General features: G+C 36.6%; 1 protein-coding gene across 2 annotated transcripts in view; it reads left to right on the forward strand.

The window, feature by feature from the left end:
* Positions 1 to 9692, forward strand: part of LOC129880521 (sister-chromatid cohesion protein 3) — a 31122-nt gene extending 21430 nt beyond the window's left edge. Inside the window, exons 18-23 of one of the 2 annotated variants that reach the window (XR_008765413.1) lie at positions 1255 to 1361; positions 1548 to 1685; positions 4608 to 4870; positions 6429 to 6553; positions 8839 to 9128; positions 9483 to 9692. Coding sequence is in view for 1 of the 2 variants with exons in the window: in XM_055954600.1 (XP_055810575.1) it covers positions 1255 to 1361; positions 1548 to 1685; positions 4608 to 4870; positions 6429 to 6553; positions 8839 to 9068 (863 nt within the window). In the remaining variant the exon portion in view is untranslated. The remainder of the gene's footprint in view (positions 1 to 1254; positions 1362 to 1547; positions 1686 to 4607; positions 4871 to 6428; positions 6554 to 8838; positions 9129 to 9482) is intronic. The other variant, XM_055954600.1, reaches the window with a different exon arrangement.
* Positions 9693 to 19770: the final 10078 nt, after the last annotated feature.

A 19770-nucleotide genomic window follows, 5' to 3' on the forward strand; every position in this document is an offset into this window, starting at 1 on the left:
AACGAAAAAAATCACTGCAGCAAGCATATGAAACATGGAACATTATAAATGTCAAATACATCGAATCACAACAACATTAGACAACAAAAAAAAACCCTAAACCTTAGCTGAAAATACCAAAAAGAAAGAAATTCGTACTTGAATGGGGGAGAATATTACTCTCGCAGTCTACAAGCTTCGATTTTGGCCGGGAAAATTCGAGATGAGCAGTCCAAAATTGGAGAAGAAGAGAGGATATTAGCATATGATGTGAGGAAATGGAGGCGTTTAGTTGGGTTAAAAGGGTTGGGGATTTTTTCGAGTGGGTAATTTAGGTGGAGCGGATCTGGGTATTGTAGGTTTTTTAAATTAGTTTGATTAAAGTTTAGGGTGGTGAGTAGAATAGAGACATGTCATTAATGAAGTTGGTAATTGGAGTTAATATATACGTAAGGGCAAAGAAGGCCCAAAAGGTTGACGTTGGAGGTATTTCGGGCCCGATAGGTAGACGGAGCGTAGCTTTGTACCAATTTGCTTAGTTGAGGGGTAGTTTAGGCCCTTTTCTGTTGTTTCAATTTTAGATAAATCTTGTGCTTTGGTGTAAGCTTATCATCATTGCCATGCTCACTGTGAAAACACTTTAGTTCTTGAGCAGTCACATGAATTTGAATGCCAAATGTATACTTTTATTGAAGTCATTCATTTCCTCATGCTATATCTTAATTGAAGGAATGTGTTGTTGCACATTTGTTTAAAGTTTTTGTTAAGTTCATGTTGTGGAGCGTGATTTTCAAAATGAAACCATTTTGTGCATCTTTTTCCTAGCATTACTTCTTAGGTAAGGATCTAGCTTTACTTTGTCTGTTGGAAAGATTATTAAGAAGCTAAAGTGTACATCCGCTCCCGACATAACCAAACACAGGAGGAAACGAACTGTTTCACTTCCCTATTTTGCAATGTATGCACTCTTATGTCATGAAGAGTGGAGATGCATGCAAAAATTTCATTTATATAAAGTACACAAAAAAAAGATACTGCAAAAGATTGAGCACCTAATCTGTAAGCAGAAGTAGTTTATCAGTCCTGGAAAATAGATCTGGTCCACCCAGAGGTGTCAATGAAAGAATAACAGTGTTTTTAACTTAACCAAAAAAGTGTTTTTAGCTTCCAGAACATCCTCCACCATAACTTATCCATTCAATCCCAGAAAGGGTTTCTTTCTGCACACGATGGATGTTTTTTGAGACTTTCGTTCATCTTCTAACATGGATACAGATGAGACTGAAGAAGAAGATTCTAATAGGGAATACATTGAGGAGGCAAATCGAGATGCTGTAATCATTGCTGTTGGGAAGTTGGTTGCTGTTGACGCAGTTCCTAAGGTTAGTTGTATTCTCTTTTCATAGTTGGGCTTTTCTATACTTAATTAGCTGTACTTCTTATATGGATTTTGGCGATGCTTTTTGGTATTTCTGCACTATCATTTAGAAAGCAAAGATTAGGAGGCTTACCATTAATTTTCTTTATCAGCTGCTAACATATTTTATCACTGTAACCTATGTCTACAGGAATATCTTGCTCCAGAGATACTATCTCATCTTTCAATGCACGGGACAAGTGTATCTGAGGTTATTAAGCATTTGCTAACCGTGTTAAGAAATAACGGTGCAGATGTTGCATGTTTGTTCCTAGAGGCACTAAAAAGGGTGAGCATCGCTACTTGTTAACTGAGATGATTTCTGCTTTATTTTGGTCACTTGGCAGGTCGGCTTTCCGATTTCTGGTGAACTTTTTGATGAAAATTGCAGAAGAAAAGTCTTATTTCAAAATTAGATAATGATATGGTTGAAATGATTGGTTGACTGAGTGTATAAAAAGAGGAGCCCGGTGCATGAAACATCCCTGTTCACGCAGGGTCAGGGGAAGAGCCACACTCAAGGGGGGGGGGTATGTATGTAAGCAGCCTACCCTGACCCATGCAGAGTGATTGGTTCCACTGCTCGAACCCGTGACCTATAGGTTACGGACACAACTTTACCATGGGTTTACAATGGGTTTCTGTCTAAATTACTGGGAGGTTATAAAGCAAGACATAATGGAGGCATTTCACAATTTCCATTCAAATGAGATATTTGAAAAAAGTTTTAATGCAACATACATTGCCCTGATTCTTATCATAAGAAGACATGGGCAAAGGAGCTCAAAGATTTTTATATCTAACAGTCTGATTGAAAGCTTTTACAAGTTGATCTCTAAGGTTCTGACAGAGAGATTGAAGAGGCCGGTGGAAAAACAGCGAATGACATTCATTAAAGGCAGACATATAAAGGATGCAGTGCTGATAGATAATGAAGCAATTGATTTCATAAGCTTACTAGAGAAACCCGGCATCTTATGCAAACTTGATATGAGAAAGGCTATGACATGTCAATTTGGAGCTCATTCTTCGTATGTTGAGACAAATGTCCTTTGGGGAGAAGTGTATCAACTGGATTAAATTTTGCATCTCTATTGTGAAATTCTCAATCCTTATTAATGGGGCACCAAAAGGCTTTATCAATGCACACACAGAGATTAGACAAGGGGATCCCAAATCCTCCATCCTGTTTATCATAGCAATGGAGGGTCTAAACAATGTGGTGAATATTGCAAAGACAGGAGGAAGGATCCAGGGATTTGAAGTTGCCAAAGACAATGGAAGCAGTGTAGAGATCACTCACCTCCAATATGCTGATGACGCTCTTATATTTTGTGGTGCTGAAGAGGAAAAACTATTAATACTGAGGCTGATACGGGTGTATTTTGAAGCCATCTCTGGTCTTCATATAATCTGGAACAAGAGTTACTTGTATCCAATTAATTTTGTCCCAAATATGGATCACCTATCACAGATTCTGGGAGGAGTGGTGGGCACACTGCCATCAATATATCCTGTCATGCCTCTGGGATCAATGGTAGATCCATAGATATTTGGAATCCAATTTTGGAGAAATGTGAAAAGAAGCTGTCAAGATGGAGATCACAATATTTATCACCGGGAGGTAGACTAACCTTGGTCAATTCTGTCCTAGATGCTATACTAACATACATGTTGTCCCTATTTCATATAGCTCAGTCAATGGATAAAATCAGGAAAACTTTCCGTGGCAAGGCAACAAGGAGATCAAAGGCTACCATCTGGTAAAATGGAAGAATATTATCAGAAGCTAAAGACAAGGTGGATTAGACATCAAGAAACTCAAGAATCAGAGCAAAGCTCTTAAGGTGAAGTGGCTATGGAGATGCTCTCAGGAGGCTCAAGCTCTATGGTGCAAGGTCATCAAGAGCAAGTATGAGTAGTTGAACAATTGGGTTACTAAAGAAGTTAATACCCCCTATGATGTTAGTGTTTGAAGGTCCATCAGGCTATTTTGGCCTTCCCTCAACAGTCAAACTATACTATTTTTTGGCTAGACAAATGGTTGGGTCCTTATAGCTTAAAAGAACTGTTTCCTGATATTTTTTCTTTGGCCCAACATCAACACAAGACAGTTGCTGAAATGTGGACACGATAAGGCTGGATTTGTTCCTCAGAAGACACTTAAATGATTGGGAAATCCCAAGAGTGGTTGATCTGTACAAGCTTCTTCTTCTTCTTCTTCTTCTTCTGCTTCGGGAGACCTTTCAAGGAATACAGAGAGGATAGGACTACTTATGGTGGTGGGCACACCAAAGATATATATTAGGTCAAGGGGGGATACAAGCTGACAAACCAAACTGGTACTCAGAATATTAAATGGCCATGGAAGAACATCTAAAAAGCCAAAGTGACACACAAAGTGGCTTGTTTCACTTGGCTTTTAGCTAATGAGGCTGTTTTAACTCTTGACAATGTGGAAAAGAGGGGAATTTCGTTATACAAGAGATGATCTGTATGTGGAAAGGATATAGAGACAATGATGCACCTCTTCCTGCACTGTAAAATCACTGACCAACTGTGGCAGATTTTCTTCAAGCTCAGAGGCATCTCTTGGATAATGCCTAGTAAGATTGATGAGACTCTTTTCAGTGAAGCTGGTTTTGGAGCTAGAAACAGAGACAAATGGAGGATTATTTCTGCCTGCATTTGGTGGGCTATTTGGAGAGGAAGGAATGACAAATGTTTTGACAACATGAGCAACAATATACAGGAAATTAGACTTGCATGTATTTTGTTGTTCTGCTTTTGGTGTACAAATGTTTACTCTAATGAGACTCAGTCAATTTTAGATGTTTTAGGGTCCATCTAGAGTTAGGTTCATCTTTTGGGAAGCCCATACTTCCTTTTATTGCAAATATGGTTTTTACAATACTTAGTTAAGTACTTATATAAATACAAATGTTACCAGTTTCAAAAAATTTCTGAGTAAATGAAGTTTGTCAGAAAAGAAAGTATACATGTTAGATTCTTCGTTTGGAAAGAAAGTATACATGTTAGATTCAGAAAGGCATTAAGGTCGTATTGGACCTTGATGCCTTTCTGAATCTAACATGTATACTTTCTTTCCAAACAAAGAGTGTCGTTCTCAAAAAATCAAGGTCGTATTGGAAGAAAGTGTAGTCTCTTTTCTTCATGGAGTAGTTGAGCATGTTTGATTCTCGTTTTGCAGGCTCATGAACGGTACTTAGTAGCACTTTTCTCTGATGATGATGAAACAGTGAGAAAGGCTTTTCATGAATGTGAAGATCTCGCCAGTGGGCTTGCTAAGACATTTGGAAAGGCTTCTAGAAACAAGAACCGGCCAGATCTTCTAAATATTGTCAGAGGAGGCATTCAATATGCCTTTACTGATGCTCCAAAGCATCTATCTTTCTTGGATGGTGCTGTGCTGCATTTCATATCTAAACTTCCTCCTCCCGATATTATGGACATGTAAGAGCTTACTAAACGTAATTTTCCTTTTTAATCACATACTGAAAGGCTAAGATTCTGACTCCAATCCTGTTAGATGATCTATCAAGGGCGTTTCATGAAATTCTGTGTGAGCCCTGGTTTGGAACGACTTGAGGAAACAACAGAGTATCTTCTCATGTTCCTTGGATTTTGGATATTGAAGAAGCTTGGACTATTATGTATTCTGCTTGGTTCCAGGGCGGGATTTAGAATTCAGATGTGGTTTGGTTAGATATATGCCTGAGAATTGGGACATCCTGGTGGGGTTTTGGGGCTTGGGTTGCCGTGATTGTGGCAGATTCCCATGGCAGAAACTTCTCTCTTCTTTTTTTTTTTTTAGTTTGAAAATATGTTCTTTTTGTTGAAGTTATTTGTTGATATGATAGTGGATGTACCATTCATAAGCAGTATGCGGAAGTAGAGGTTCACAATGATAATGTGATTCTCTACTAAAATTACCCAACATTCATTGCCAACTGGGATCACATATCTGCTCCAAAAACTTACAGAAATATAAATGATCCTCTGATATGCACATCGGAGATTTTTATTGTTTACTTATTCAACTTACAAAAATATTAATGATCCTCTGATATGCACATAAAGTTTTAACTTCAGCCTTTTTTCTGATTTAAACCTGTTTTTTTTCTTTCCTTATTAGCCGCTTAAGTGTCAAAGGAGCCATTTTCACACTCTACTCCTTTTCCTCTTGAATTCCCAACTTAGAACACGCCTTTGATAGTAGCCGGTGTCACCCATCTGGTGCCAAACATATTCCATACTGTGTTTCACAATTCGTGTGCGATATAACAATAAAATCATCAGTGGTTCACATCTTATCACCAGTAGATGTGACCTATCTTCCATTTCCACAGATTTCTCAGCTGTGAGAATGGCCAAGGAAGAAGCAAACCTTTTTGGTGCCTCTAGGAACCAATACCATGGAATAGGCAAAAGATGCCCTTTCTTCTCAAATAATCATGATGTAATGAGTTTATTGTGAAGAGTCCGTTTGCATTCCACTTTCAACTGTCCTGGCCAATTAGTGAAACTGGAAGCAACGGCGTACAAAAAGTTTAGGGGTGTACCATGTTGACCTATGCAAGACCTACTGCTCTGAAAAATTGGGGAAAAGTTAGCTGTGGTTGCTGCTTACTCTCGGATACAGCCTTAGTTTGTTACTGGTGTCTGAATCAAGGATAATAGGATGTTGATACTTTTGCGACTCTTAATGTGTCCCACAGAAATCAATGAAACTTTGCTAATGACCAGCTATAGCTTTCTCATTGGACATAATGCTTTCTTGTCTTTGGACATGTCAGTGGTGAATATTGTATAGCCTTTTCAATTTGGACATTTCAGCGGTGAATATTGTATAGCTTTTTCATTTTAGCTCTCTTTCATTATTTTTAATGTTTTCCTTGAGAGAATTGCATAAGCAACCCTGTCTTGTCATAATTTGATCTTTCTATGCTACTTTCTTGTTATTATAAGTATCATACCTCACATACTATCAACTTTACTTTCATGTGATCAGCCTGAAAGATGTCGAGAAAACAACTGAAAATGTTAACACGGATGAAGATCCAAGCGGTTGGCGACCCTATCATATATTTGTAGACACAGTCCGTGAGAAGTATGCAAAGGGTGAAGGTTTACAAGGTGTACCTATGCTTTCAGTTTTCTGAATTTGTTCTTTTGCTGTAGTTTGTCCTCTCCAGTCTTGCTCCCTTTTGTGGCTGTGCACTTCTTTAATTTGCGAGTTATTCTTGTTTGTTTCTCAGTCCTACTAAACGGCTCTGGTTTCAGTGAGTTCGTTTTGGTTTCACTTCCAAAGGGCTTCTTTTCTTTTCCTCTCTTTCCTGTCAACGGGAACTGTTGTGTTTAAGCACATGCGTATAATGTCTGAAACTGTGTGGGGCTTTGTCAAAAACTTAAAGAGGGGTTGGTTTGAATATAAATTAGGTGTCATGCTGTTAACTTCTTGTCATCTTGGGATGGCTAGTGAAGGCAAGTGGAGTGAAACTGGGAAGTGATTACGCCAATCCTGTTGTGTGCCACATTAAGTAACAACAATAATGCCTCAATCCTAAAGTACAAAGGGCTGGAATATGAATTCTCTGTATCCATTGCGCCCTACTTTGACATGTTTCATGCAAATACTGAATACTTGTGTTTTAAGACAAATTAGGGTTTTCTGAACAGACTTGTAATTAACACCGATTGTGCCTAATGTAAGTGTATCTGCTACTTCAAATGTCTTCAAAAAGTTATTTGGCTAACTTCTATTTTTAGTGGTGGTATTCACATTGCTCTCCACGAGCTTTAATCGCCACTAGTCCAACTCTGTGCTAGGTAATACTCTCGACAAGAATAGTCATAATCATCGCATAATCTTTGAAAATGATGATAATCTTGTAAGACGAAATTCATCATAACATACTTGAAAATCATAAGAATAACTCCTTTAACAAATCATGATTTCATTACATATTCATAAAGACACTTATCTTAGCATCTAAATCTCGATAGACTTGTTCATAGAAAATCATGGAAATCCTTCATGATATGAGTACTTCATCTTTTGAAGCAACCTTGTTGTCATAAAATTCACATTGATACTTTATCTAAAAGCATCCTTAAAATCATAGTTCTTCAAATTCATGATGCATGCATAATTCTCAAACATAGTTCATAATCACAAAATAGACATAATGCATGGGTTCATGAGAAATTCACCAAAAACATGTAATTAAAGTAAAATCATTCATAATAAGATCATTGAGAATGAATAAAAGGATAATCGATTGAACCCAATGCAAAATCATCCAAAAACCTAGGTTTAGGAAAAAATCATAAAGAGGAATTGGAAATTTTTTGGGACTCCATGGATGAAAAGGACCCATCAATGAAATTCCCACATACCTCAATGGAATCCTAGCTTGAAATTGAAAGGTCCTTGAATCCTTGAATCCTAGCTTCGTTGGAGAAGATGACTTTGAGATAATTTCTTGAGAGCTTTGGGATTTTGAGTGAATGAGATGGAATGGGGAATTTTGAAGGGTTTTGGTAGTTGTATGTCTTAGGAAATAGTCCAAAACGACACATCTTAGGTATTGACTAAAATATCCCTGGAATTAATCTATCGGAGGTGACTTACAGGCCCTACCTATGGGTCGTAGGTCACTCCACGGATCTTCCCTTAGGGCTTGGGTTCATGGAAATCGAGCAAAGCTCCAAAGTGTCTGAAATTCCCTATACGATCCACTCCCACAGGCTGTAGAAGCTTTTACGGTCCGTAGACCTGCTCGTCCTGTACAATCCCCAATACCAACCCTCTGAACTTCACTCTACAAACCACCCTACGAGCCGTAGGCCGTCTCTGAATTTCCCTATACGACTCACTCCCACAGGCTGTAGAAGCTTGTATTGGGTTGAAACAAGAATTGCAACTGAAAATCGCAGAAGTAGTTCGTCTCTGTAGCTAGTGACGTGTTATGCACTTGTATACGTTGTTATTTACTTTTATACTAGGTATATATGTTCTTATGTATTAGTGTATACTTTTATACAATAATTCTTAATATCCATGATTTAGTTGACTGTCAATAATTTTTGTTAATTTCTTACGCCGCTTACCGAAATTGCTTTCCAGAACGAAGTTTTGTCAGTAGCCCATCCAAAGTTTGCAGAAATTAAGGTAGTGAAGTCAGATACGATGGGCAGGGTGGCCTTTTATACATCTCATATTAAATCTCCAAAAGGGAAACGGTAAAAAGAAAAATAGCGTATTTATAATTCAAGCAGGGTGCATGTTTTTGTGTCAGACTTTTGCTTGCTATCATGTTGATTGATCGGACGGAATAATGTCATAGTAACCCATCACTTGTGGTTTGTGCAATCATAGGATCTGTTTGAACTGAGTGCTAATATGAAATCTTTTATAGATGTTAAGGAAGGTACAGTTGTGAGGTGTCGAGGTCGTCCTCCCAAGAAGCAGAACTTACAAGGAAAAAAACTTTTTGACGAGCACAATTCTAGTGAAGACGAGGAATCAATCAGTGGATCTGACCAGGAGGCAGATGAAGAAAAACAAGATGACGAAGAGGTCCCTCTAATACATTCTTTTAAGTCATCTTCCAAGCTAAGGTCTCTGAAGATATCAAGAGAGAGCTGAGGCTAGGTGAGAACTGGTCATTCTGGTCTCTGTTTAGACTTGTCCTTTCCAAAGCATCAGGTACTTATTTATTGATTTGGCAATTTCAGACAAGAAAAAATATTTAATTTTATTTAAAAATAAAAATGAGAAAGATCAGCTTAGGCACTGGTTTCATGTTTACACAATTTCCTTAGGTTTTTGTCAAGTAGGTTTTTTGTGCATTGCTTTTCTTATTATTGAGATCTGCTAGTTTTGAATAGGAGCTTCCGGGCATATGTTCATCTTTTAATGTATAATAATCATCTAGGCTCTGATTCTACCTGAATCAAATTTGCAGTCTTGATGATGCCTGTCGGTCTAACTTAAGACGTGCACATATTCATTTTTTTCCTGGAATTGACAGCTGAAGTAAATTCCATTTGTGATTTCCAGGTTCTCAAGTCTTACAAGTCTGTTTCTGTTTCATCATGAGCAATCAGGTTCCTCGTGAACCATACTAGTTAGAGAGGAAGCCTTTATTGAAGTAGACCTTAGGTGCAGCCTTGTGTATTTAACCGTCTCATCACTTTTTTCTTTTCTTTTCAAAGTAGCTACATTTGCGAATTCTTTTTGGCAGCTTCAATTCATTTGTGGATTTGCTAAGCTATTCTTTCCCGGGATTATCTCGTCATTGTGTAACCTTTGGGCCCTTTGTGGCTAGTAAGTTCTGTGATCTGTGAGAAAAAAAAATTGTACTAGGAAGAGGTGCTGAAGATGGAAGCAAAATTCAAGTAGGAAACGCGCAAAATAATCAAAAACAGGATCACGTTTCCCAAAGTGTTGAGTACAACTAATTACAAGTAGCTATACACGTTAGTTGTAATCACAACCTTAATTTGAAGGGGGAGGCACTCGCTTGTTCGTAAGCCCCTTTAGAGGTGGGGGCGGGTCAGGGTAAATTGCTGTCATAATTTATTTTTTGGGACTAAAGTATTGATTCTCTGTGGGAATTTAGAGTGGAATCACTCAACTGGTCCAATCCCAGTGGCCATGGCATACCGCCTTCGTAATGCTACACACAACTATATTCATTAGAGTAAACTGAGTATGTGAAATCTTCTGACTCCTGGGCGTCATGGATTTTTTTTGTTCGGGTGTCAAAATATTTGGAATACATTTTTTTTAGGAAAATAAGTTTTTTAAAAATGAGGAAAATGATTTTCTTAATAAAAGTGTGGAAAAATAAGTTTTACAAGTGACATTTCAAATTCATTGTCATCTCTTTACCCACCCACTGCCTCCAATCTCTATCCCTTGTCACCCCACTTGATTCTAATTCTAGTGTTTTGCTAGAGTATATATAAATGTTCTTGGGGTAATTTCTTTTGCTTGCTTCTCAAACATTACATTAGAAAATACATAAGAAATTCATTTATTTGTCAAGAAAATATTTTGCTTCATACCAAATAAACCTTACATTTTCTTTGATTTTGTGAAGTGGGATTTTGACTGTAGACCAGAATTACTCTAATTCATACACCTATACTTCTTATTTTTAAGGAAAAGGCTTTATATTCTTTAGTTTTGTGATTTCGAATTGTTATATACTACTTGTTATAAAAATGAGTCGCATATATCCCTACCGCTATAAAAGTGATCTATATATACTTTTTTCATCAAAAGGAAGTGAAACAAACCTTAATTTTAGATTTATTCTTTTAACTTTTGATTTTAAACATTATTTGAGTTTCTTATTTTTATTTAATATTTTTTTTATTTTTAGTGTAAAATTATGAGAAATAAAAAAAAAGTGTGAATGCAAACAGAGATAAAAGTAAGAAAAAATTTAAAACTAATTTTTTTGAGGCTATATTATAACTATTTCATGTATCTAAAAAAAATTGGGATATCAATGATAAATTTTATAAAAAAATGAGTGAATAAATTGACTAGCTACTATATATATATATAAGTTAAAAGTATTTTTCACTACCGTTATATTAAAACGGTATATTTAGGCCATTTGTGTAATAATAAGCTCTTTATTCTATTTGAATTAGCACTATCTAAGTATTAGAACATACCTTGAAGTTGTTAAAAATAATTACCAACAGGCATATGCGAGCTTAATATGTCTAAAAAAATCAATGACTATAACAGATTATGAAACTAATTGGTGTAGATGTTCAGTATTCATGAAAGAAATTTTCACTACTCCCACCTTTCAACTTCATTAGGTAGAATAACTTCCACACCCCATCCGGAGATCTCAATAGCCAGAATAAGAATTTAATTTCATGTTCTGGTTGTCTTCAGCTTATTTTTTTTTGGGAAAGCTCAGCTCATACCTCAGAAAAATAAAATAATTATAGATAAATATTGCTTTACAATTCATACCTCAATTCTTCTTCACTTCGTTCCTTCTTTCCCAATCCTACTTCCCAGTTCTTCTTCTTCCCCAATGCTTCTTCTTATCCAATTCAAATCAACACTCAATTCCACACAAATCTCAAATTAAATCAAAATTATTAAGAAAAAGAAGCCTGAAATTACTTCATATTCATTCGTGATCACCTACAATTACTACTATTTCACAACGCTCGCCAAATATATAAATGCATAAAACAAGTACAAAGTCCAATGTAATAGGCCCAAACCGGGCACTATGCAAATAAAAAAAACAACAAAAGCCAAATGCCGGAAATAGAAACCAAACAAAAAAGCAAAAGGGAAACCAAGATCTCCAGATGCTTTTCTAAAAGGTCGTCTTCTCTGATAAGCTTTGACCGGTCCGATGACTTCAGTGATGCACAACACTACAAGGACGCTGCTCATCGGTAAGTTTCCTTTCTTGCATGACTAGACATGAAGAAATTTGAGCTATTACACTGCTACTTAGACATTTTGTGTTTCATCTGTGATTTTATTTTTGCAATATTTTCGATCCCATACCTTCACGTAAACACATTAAACACTATTAGTGGTGGGCGTCCTCTCACTCAACACTTTAATTAAGGTTATGGCATCACATCACATAATGTCACGATCCGATCTAGTGGCTAATCATAACACGGCCATTAGAATTTCGAATGACCCCAACCAAGCCTCTTAGCATAACATTCATGAGCATACATAAGGTAATAAGCAATAAAACTAAATCAAAATACGAAAGCAAAAATCTCAAATAGATCATAAGTCTCAAAATGCGGAAAATAAGAGACATCATAGACTCCAATGAACCTCTAACATGCCTCTAATATTAGACGGGGGCATGAGACAATCTCCCAGCTCACCCAATAAGAAAGATAAAAGAAGTCATAGACTGATAAGCAAGTAAATATCTCATCCTCGGAACATGAGGACTCACTAACTAAGCGACAGTAATGAACTCTAGCCACGAGCGAGAGGAGGATGAACGTGATCGTCGGACCCTACATTAAAATATTATGTAGGCAAAAAGTTTGCGTTAGTACATCGAATGCACTAAATATGTGAAAATATGCATGAACAATAAACATATGACATAATCACTATGTATCATGGATGCAAGACCAATATCATAAAAACATGAGCAAAGTCATAAAAATAATAAAACATTTATCTCATTGCTAAATGCATCAAAACATCATAATCATCATAAGAACATACATATGTGGGAGATAACCGTAACTGACATTAAGACCATGCGAGCTATTACATGGAATCCGATGATCCCCACATTGAGAAGGGATGAGACTACTTATCAAGGTAGGCTCCATCCAATTATTGTCATCATGTGCTATATGTGGATCCACTAGCTAAGCCATATTGGCAACATACGGTGGCAATGTAGTTTAACAGAGTAGAGGCTACTACTAGGGCTTAGGTCGACCCCCTACCTCAAAGTCCACTTAGTGCTAAGTGAATCATCCCACATAATACATATCATATCATAAATCTTAAAATCATACTTATCATAAGCATAAGTTTTTCATAATCATACTTCATAAACTTGTTCATAGGAATAGATCATTATCAAGTAATTCATGTAATGTGGGTGTATGTCTTCAATCATTACAAATACTTTTCATAAAAATATTATTAGAGTCTTAAGTCACCTTCTTCATCAAGGATCTTAAGTCACTCTTTCATTAGAGTCTTGAGTCACCTTTCAAGGATCTCAAGTCACTCTTTATCAAAACCTTACTTGAAACATCATCAAAACATTATTCATAACCTTTCATAAGGCATTCATAGAATTCTTGCATAAAGCATCTTAAAACTTTTTCATAAAGCTTGCATTGAATATAACTTGAAAATCATGATCATATCTCATAAATCATACTTGAAACTAGCATATAGTATGGGTCATTGAAATTCAACTTAAAATCATTGAATATGATGTGAATTATACATAATTAGGCTAATAACATTGAATTATATCATAATTGAGAAAACCCAATACCAATCATAAAAGTAGGGCTTTTAATTGAAAAAATTATAAGAGAATTGAGAAGAAATTCTTGGGATTCCATGGGTGATAGGAACCCATAGATGAAGTCCCACATACCTTGACCCCGATAAGCTCTAAGTTTAAAAGAATGGAGGCTTAACCTTGAAGGAATCTCTTGAATTGCTTGAGGAAGAAGAAGACCTTAGAGAAAAAACTTGGGAGGGAAGGTTTTGGATTTTGGGGAATAATGTGAGAATGAGAAGGTTAGAATACTTTAGGGTACTTAATAGGTAGGACCGTCCACATTCATTAATGAAAGTATAGAAAATGACCAAAGTACCCTTCATTAAAATTGAATTCGAAATCCAAAATGGACCTTCACCACGACCCGTGATAGCCAATACGGTCCGCAGTCCCCATCTTGAAGTGGGACTTAGCTTTCTAGAAAAAGAAGTGACCACCACAGGACACACCACAGACCGTGAAAGGCAATACGGCCTGTGGTGGCCATCGGGACACGAGACTTGATCTCGGATTTTATGAGTTGCAGGAAAAGTTTTAGGACTTCCTTAACGGAGACCTTCACGGATCGTGGAGGTCATTATGGTCCGTTAACCTTGGTTATGAAGAGGGTCCTGATGAGGGTCTGCACGAGGTGGTTATCACGAAACCCACCACGGTTCTTCAAGGCAAATACGACCCATGGTGGTAAGGCATGGTCCCTGCCTTGCAAAATCTTTTTGAGGGTTTTAGGGGAGGGGTCATCACAGAGGGCACCATGGCTCGTGGTGCCCGCGTCCCATGGTCCTTGTCATGGACCTTTCCCTACAGTTTTTGGATATTTTAACCACCACCACAGTGGCATACCACGAGCCATAGTGTTGAATAAATACCATGATGGCCTTCGTGTTTATCACATGGTGCCCAAAAACTGTATTTTCTGAAATTCTATCTTTTGTTCCTCGTTTTTCATCTTTCCAACTTTCTAGGTCTTACAATATCTCCCCCTTGAGAACATTCGTCTTAGAATGGGACTCAAGCTAGCACGAATGGAATAGGAAAGGAGCATAACAACCCAACATCAATGCAAAACATCTCTATAATGCATAAAACATGAAATCTTTAATCTTAAGCTAAAACATGACTTTAAAACTCATTTCATGAACATGAAAGCATATGAAACTATGAGAACAACTTAAACACATGATTTGGGCTCATTGAATCATAAAGGAACTAAATACCTTAACTAGGCACGAAAGGAAAGAGATGAGGATATCGGGACATTGTATCAGCTTTAGCTTCCGATGTAGCACCCTCAACCTCTTGGTTCCTCCACAAAACTTTAACTAAAGCTATTTCCTTTTTCCTTCTCATATGAAAGACTCTCTTTAACTTCAGTGTTTTCCGATGGCACAATGGAGCTAGGATCACCAACAAACTTCCTCAACAAGGATACATGGAACACCGGATGCCCGATGCCAAATCAGAAGGCAAATCCAACTCACAAGCCACCTTGCCAATCTACTTCAATATCTGATATGGCCCAACATAGTAGGGACTTAGTTTCCCTTTCTTACCAAAACACATCACACCCTTCATGGGTGAAATTTTCAAGTAAACCCAATCATTAACTTTAAATTCAAGTTTCCTTCTCCTCACATCCGAATGGACTTTTGCCTTCATGGACTAGCTATTGGATCCACATATAGCGTATGTATGACTCCCTAGAAGGGTAGAGTCTACCATGGTCTTATTGTCGGTTATGGTTCCTATCCCACATATGTACGATCTCATATGTAATTTCATGATCTAAATTATGCTTTTCTAATGCTTTGGTCACTATGATTTTCTCATGACTTTAGTTATCTCATCTTATCATGTGTTTTACTTAACCATTGCATCCCATGATTTACGTTGCATGTCATGCCCTCATACTTAGTATATTCCAATGTACTAATGCATGCTTTTTTTCTACATTGTCTCATAATGTAGGGGTTGAGATTGAAGATCATATTCATCCACGTGGCTAGTGAAGCTTTCTTATCCAGCGGTATTGTGGTGAGTCTTTATTTATTAGGGACTAGTCATCGAGTTGGTTATTATTTTTAAAGACTTTTGTTATATTTCATATTGAGGGTGAGTTAGGGACATGTCTTAGACCCCACCCATGCTCATGAATAGAGGCATCTAGTTGGACAAATATTTAGTGTCTATGTTGTCATGTGATATTCTTCTTTTTATACTCAAGGTTTAGACTCTCTTATGGTGTTTCCTTTTTTATTTTACCTTATGTATGCTTATGATATGTACATAAGGCTTGGTTAGAGCCCTTTGGGGTATCAATCACCGTGGCCCTAGGTCAGATTATGATAAAATCCTTGGAATTCCATATGTGAAAGGAACCCATGAGTGAAGTCCCACATACCTTGACCTTGATAATCCCTAAATTGAAAAGAATGGAGGCTTGCTTTGAAGGAATTGCTTGAGGAAGAAGAATGTCACGACCCAACCCCGTAGGCCGTGACTGGTGCCCAAATTGGACACTCATATATACGTCTGTTATCTATAATCGATCAACACCCATATGACATAAAATTTATACAGATGGAGCGTCGTCTCAAAACTGTCACATATACATGTATACCAAAACCACTTGTCTCCTAGGGAGTCACAATTGTCCAAAGAAAAGATAGCATAGTGCGTAAGCCGACAAGGCTGTCATTACAAGTACGAACGTCCCACTATACACATAAATGCGAGCCGACAAGGCTTCCACTATGAATGGGAACGTTCCAAAAAATAAGTCATACCAGTACAACCGGACAACATCTATATAAAATCCACACATGCGTCTACAGACCTCTAAGAGTATGAAATATGTACCGAGTATATAAAGCATCAAATACCATAAAAGAGATCACATCTGAAATAGAGGTTCAGGAGGTAAGTATAAAAACTAAGAAATCATTGTACCTGTATTTTATAAATAAGGTCATACATATCGTGATCATATGCCATCCTCGGCCCCATTTTCTCATTGAACTAAAGGTACGAAATAAATCAGATTGATAAAAGTAAGCCCAAAAAAAATTATATTCATAAAGTAGAAACATAAATGCACTCCTATGCAAGGGATAGAGTCTTGTCTTCCTTCTACGATTCCAAACTTTGTCCTAAGAGATGATTCTTGGACCAAAAAAACCCGTGCTCAAAATATTTTGATTTTTGAGCACAGGTTTGTTGGTACCCTCCACTTCAATTGGTATTTTTTCACGAAAAGCAGACATGAGATAAGAAATCCAGTAGCTGACGTATTATTTCACATTTAAATTTCTCTTACATTCTAATATTGGACCGGGAGGAAAAAAAGGGAAAAAGTAAAGTCTAGACGGGTTCTAGAAAGGCATATAGGAAGGAATGGAGAAATCTGTAATGAAGAAATCGAATATGAAAAAAAAGCCGCCAGAAGCAGAACCCCGTATTTCTTCTAGAGAATCTCCTTTCTCTTTGTAGTAGCAGACCTTATATATTGTATAAACCTTATTAGATACCAGAGTCAATGGTATCTAATAAGTTTTACCTACTATTGGATTTGAACCAATGACTCCCGCCGTATGAAAGCAGTACTCTAACCACTGAGTTAAGTAGGTCATTTATCATCCCAAAGAGAACCAAATGAAACCCATCGACACTATGGGACTCGGTGAATAAAGTCATGTACTCGTATACCATACTCGGCCTGTCATGGGACTCGGTGCCATAATCATATCGTCATATCATCATAACATCATATTATCATATCACGTATCCGACCCTCTAGTAAGGGACTCAGTGAATAATGTAGTGGATTCCATATATGATAACATACCCGGCCTATTGTAGGACCTAGTGGATAATACAATAACAATATGCATGAATAGGGTATCATTAGCAACCATGTGTAATTTGATCATTATCGGAGTCTTAATGGAATAAGCAAAACAATCCATCATTTGAAAATCAAGACAATAGTCATTCCAAGTACTCTTCTATTGTCATTATGAATTATACCAATTATGGATTATACCAAAATATGAATTATACCATAACATGAGTTATACCAACTAGGACGGCTTGAATCATACACATGTGTTAGAAATAACAATATAAGTTATGGAAATCAAGAACATTAGCCGTCCTAGTATATCCAAGAATAAGGGTTTCTTTGAATTTACACATTCATCGTCCGTTTGTTTCATATGGATCATGCCAAAGAAAGAAAGGTTAGCTTTACATACCTTTAGCGTTCACTTGCACAGAATATATATATGCTTCCCAATATTGTCTCAACCTATATTAAAACATTAAGCACTACGGTTAAGCTAGGGAAAGGAATAAAATGTACTTTATCATTAGTAGGTTATTTCTAAAAATTTGGACAACACCTCCCCTATACCGCTCACTTTTCCCCACTTCCAAACCATTCATACAATCACCAAATAACATCAATAATCACACATTCAAATGCCATGTCAAGACAAGCCAAGATAATATTCAAAAATACCCCGAACAACTCACATAACATTCGACTTTCGTTAATTATCTACATGACGACTACGGTGCTACCGAATTACTCTTAATAGGGTGCAACCATCACACCTTATCGAAGTAATTTATAACAGCCCAATAATTAACCATACAATGCATAATCATAACTACACTTAATCTTTCAATTCAACAAAAGCAGCCACATGTTACAACCAACTCATAACTTAATTACAACTTCAACTTGACATATCGAATCCTTCCATTCTCATAATATAATCAACCACAATAATAGCTACAACATTAATCTAAATTCATCCACTATTCTTGGCTTATAACAGCCCCCATATGAACTTAACGGAAATCTAACATTAACATATACAATCCCTTCACTTTTAACACATAATCCCTAACAATAATATCAACAACAACAATCATCCCAATCTAATTCAAGCAACTCTAATTCTATCCATTCCAACACCAATGCTAATCATGGAATTTTTTTACATCCAATTCCATTTAATACAAGTTAATCTCTTCATCATAACATTATTCTAGATTAAAGCAACCCACTTTCATAACATCCAACAACTATCCAAATCCACATACAACTATTACATCTAAAGTCATCTTTAATGATCCATAGTCTTAACATTTTCATTGAAACATTGCTACAACAACCCAACCAACATACAACACAAATATAACCTTAACTATCATAAATCTTCCAATCCCAACAAGAACAACAACAACATACCAAAACAGCCCCTAATTAACCACATAAAGATGCTAAAAAAACCTTATGAACACCTACAACACGCCAAGCAAACCGCCTCCAATTCTTATACGTTATTTCATATAATCTTTTCATCTAATTTGATGACATATCACAACAGCCCCTTGATAGTAACATCACCTATATAAATGCAAGAAAACCATGTTACTGTTACACCAAGTTCTACCACAACCCATAAATATCATACCAAAGAGCTCCAAAATATATATACAATATCTTCATACACTTTAGTCTTCCAAATTCAAGAACAACAACTCATCAAAAACATCAAAACAATATCAATAATTATTATACATAATCACACAACTAATTCTATCCATTTAATCCACTTAAAACATCCCCTTAATCCATAAATCTCAACAAATCAACAAACGAGTTTATAACGCTATTTTCTCCATTCTAATCTATTAAAACTCTAAATGAACTTGTTAACAATGAAAAAAAGACCTTAATATTACCTCAAGTGTGAAGCAACCACATTAACACTTCTCCTTCTTGGCTGATTTTTAGCTCAAATTGAAGGCAACACGACATACAACATATTTCTCTTCATGAGCTTCAAGATTCGGGCTTCAATTGTGGTAAATTTTGGTGTTTCTCTCTAGGGTTCTCTTCTCTCACTCTCTCTGGAAATTTCTGGACATGTTTTGGTCTAAAGGCTGAAGGAAAAGCTGAAAAATTTGATTCAATGGCGTGGTTATTAGGCCTGACACGAGTTGGAATCAGGTTGGGCCGAATCCACTATTCAGTTCTGCCTGTCATACTTAAAACATATATATCTTCTTAAACTTATATTACATTTCGACCCATGACCTATGGTTGGAAATCTATTTTAATTATCTACAACTTTTATATTTAGAGTTTTCCGAAATTACCAAATGCCAAAGGGGTTATGGCCTCCCGAAGTCAGATCACCCAAAAATGTAACTTAAAAAAATCTTTTTGATGGCTTCCACTTTGAATTGGATCAAGGGTCTTTATTGAGTTGT

Source organism: Solanum dulcamara, chromosome 2 (genome assembly GCF_947179165.1).
Source record: "Solanum dulcamara chromosome 2, daSolDulc1.2, whole genome shotgun sequence".
NCBI classification, from domain to species: Eukaryota; Viridiplantae; Streptophyta; class Magnoliopsida; order Solanales; family Solanaceae; genus Solanum; species Solanum dulcamara.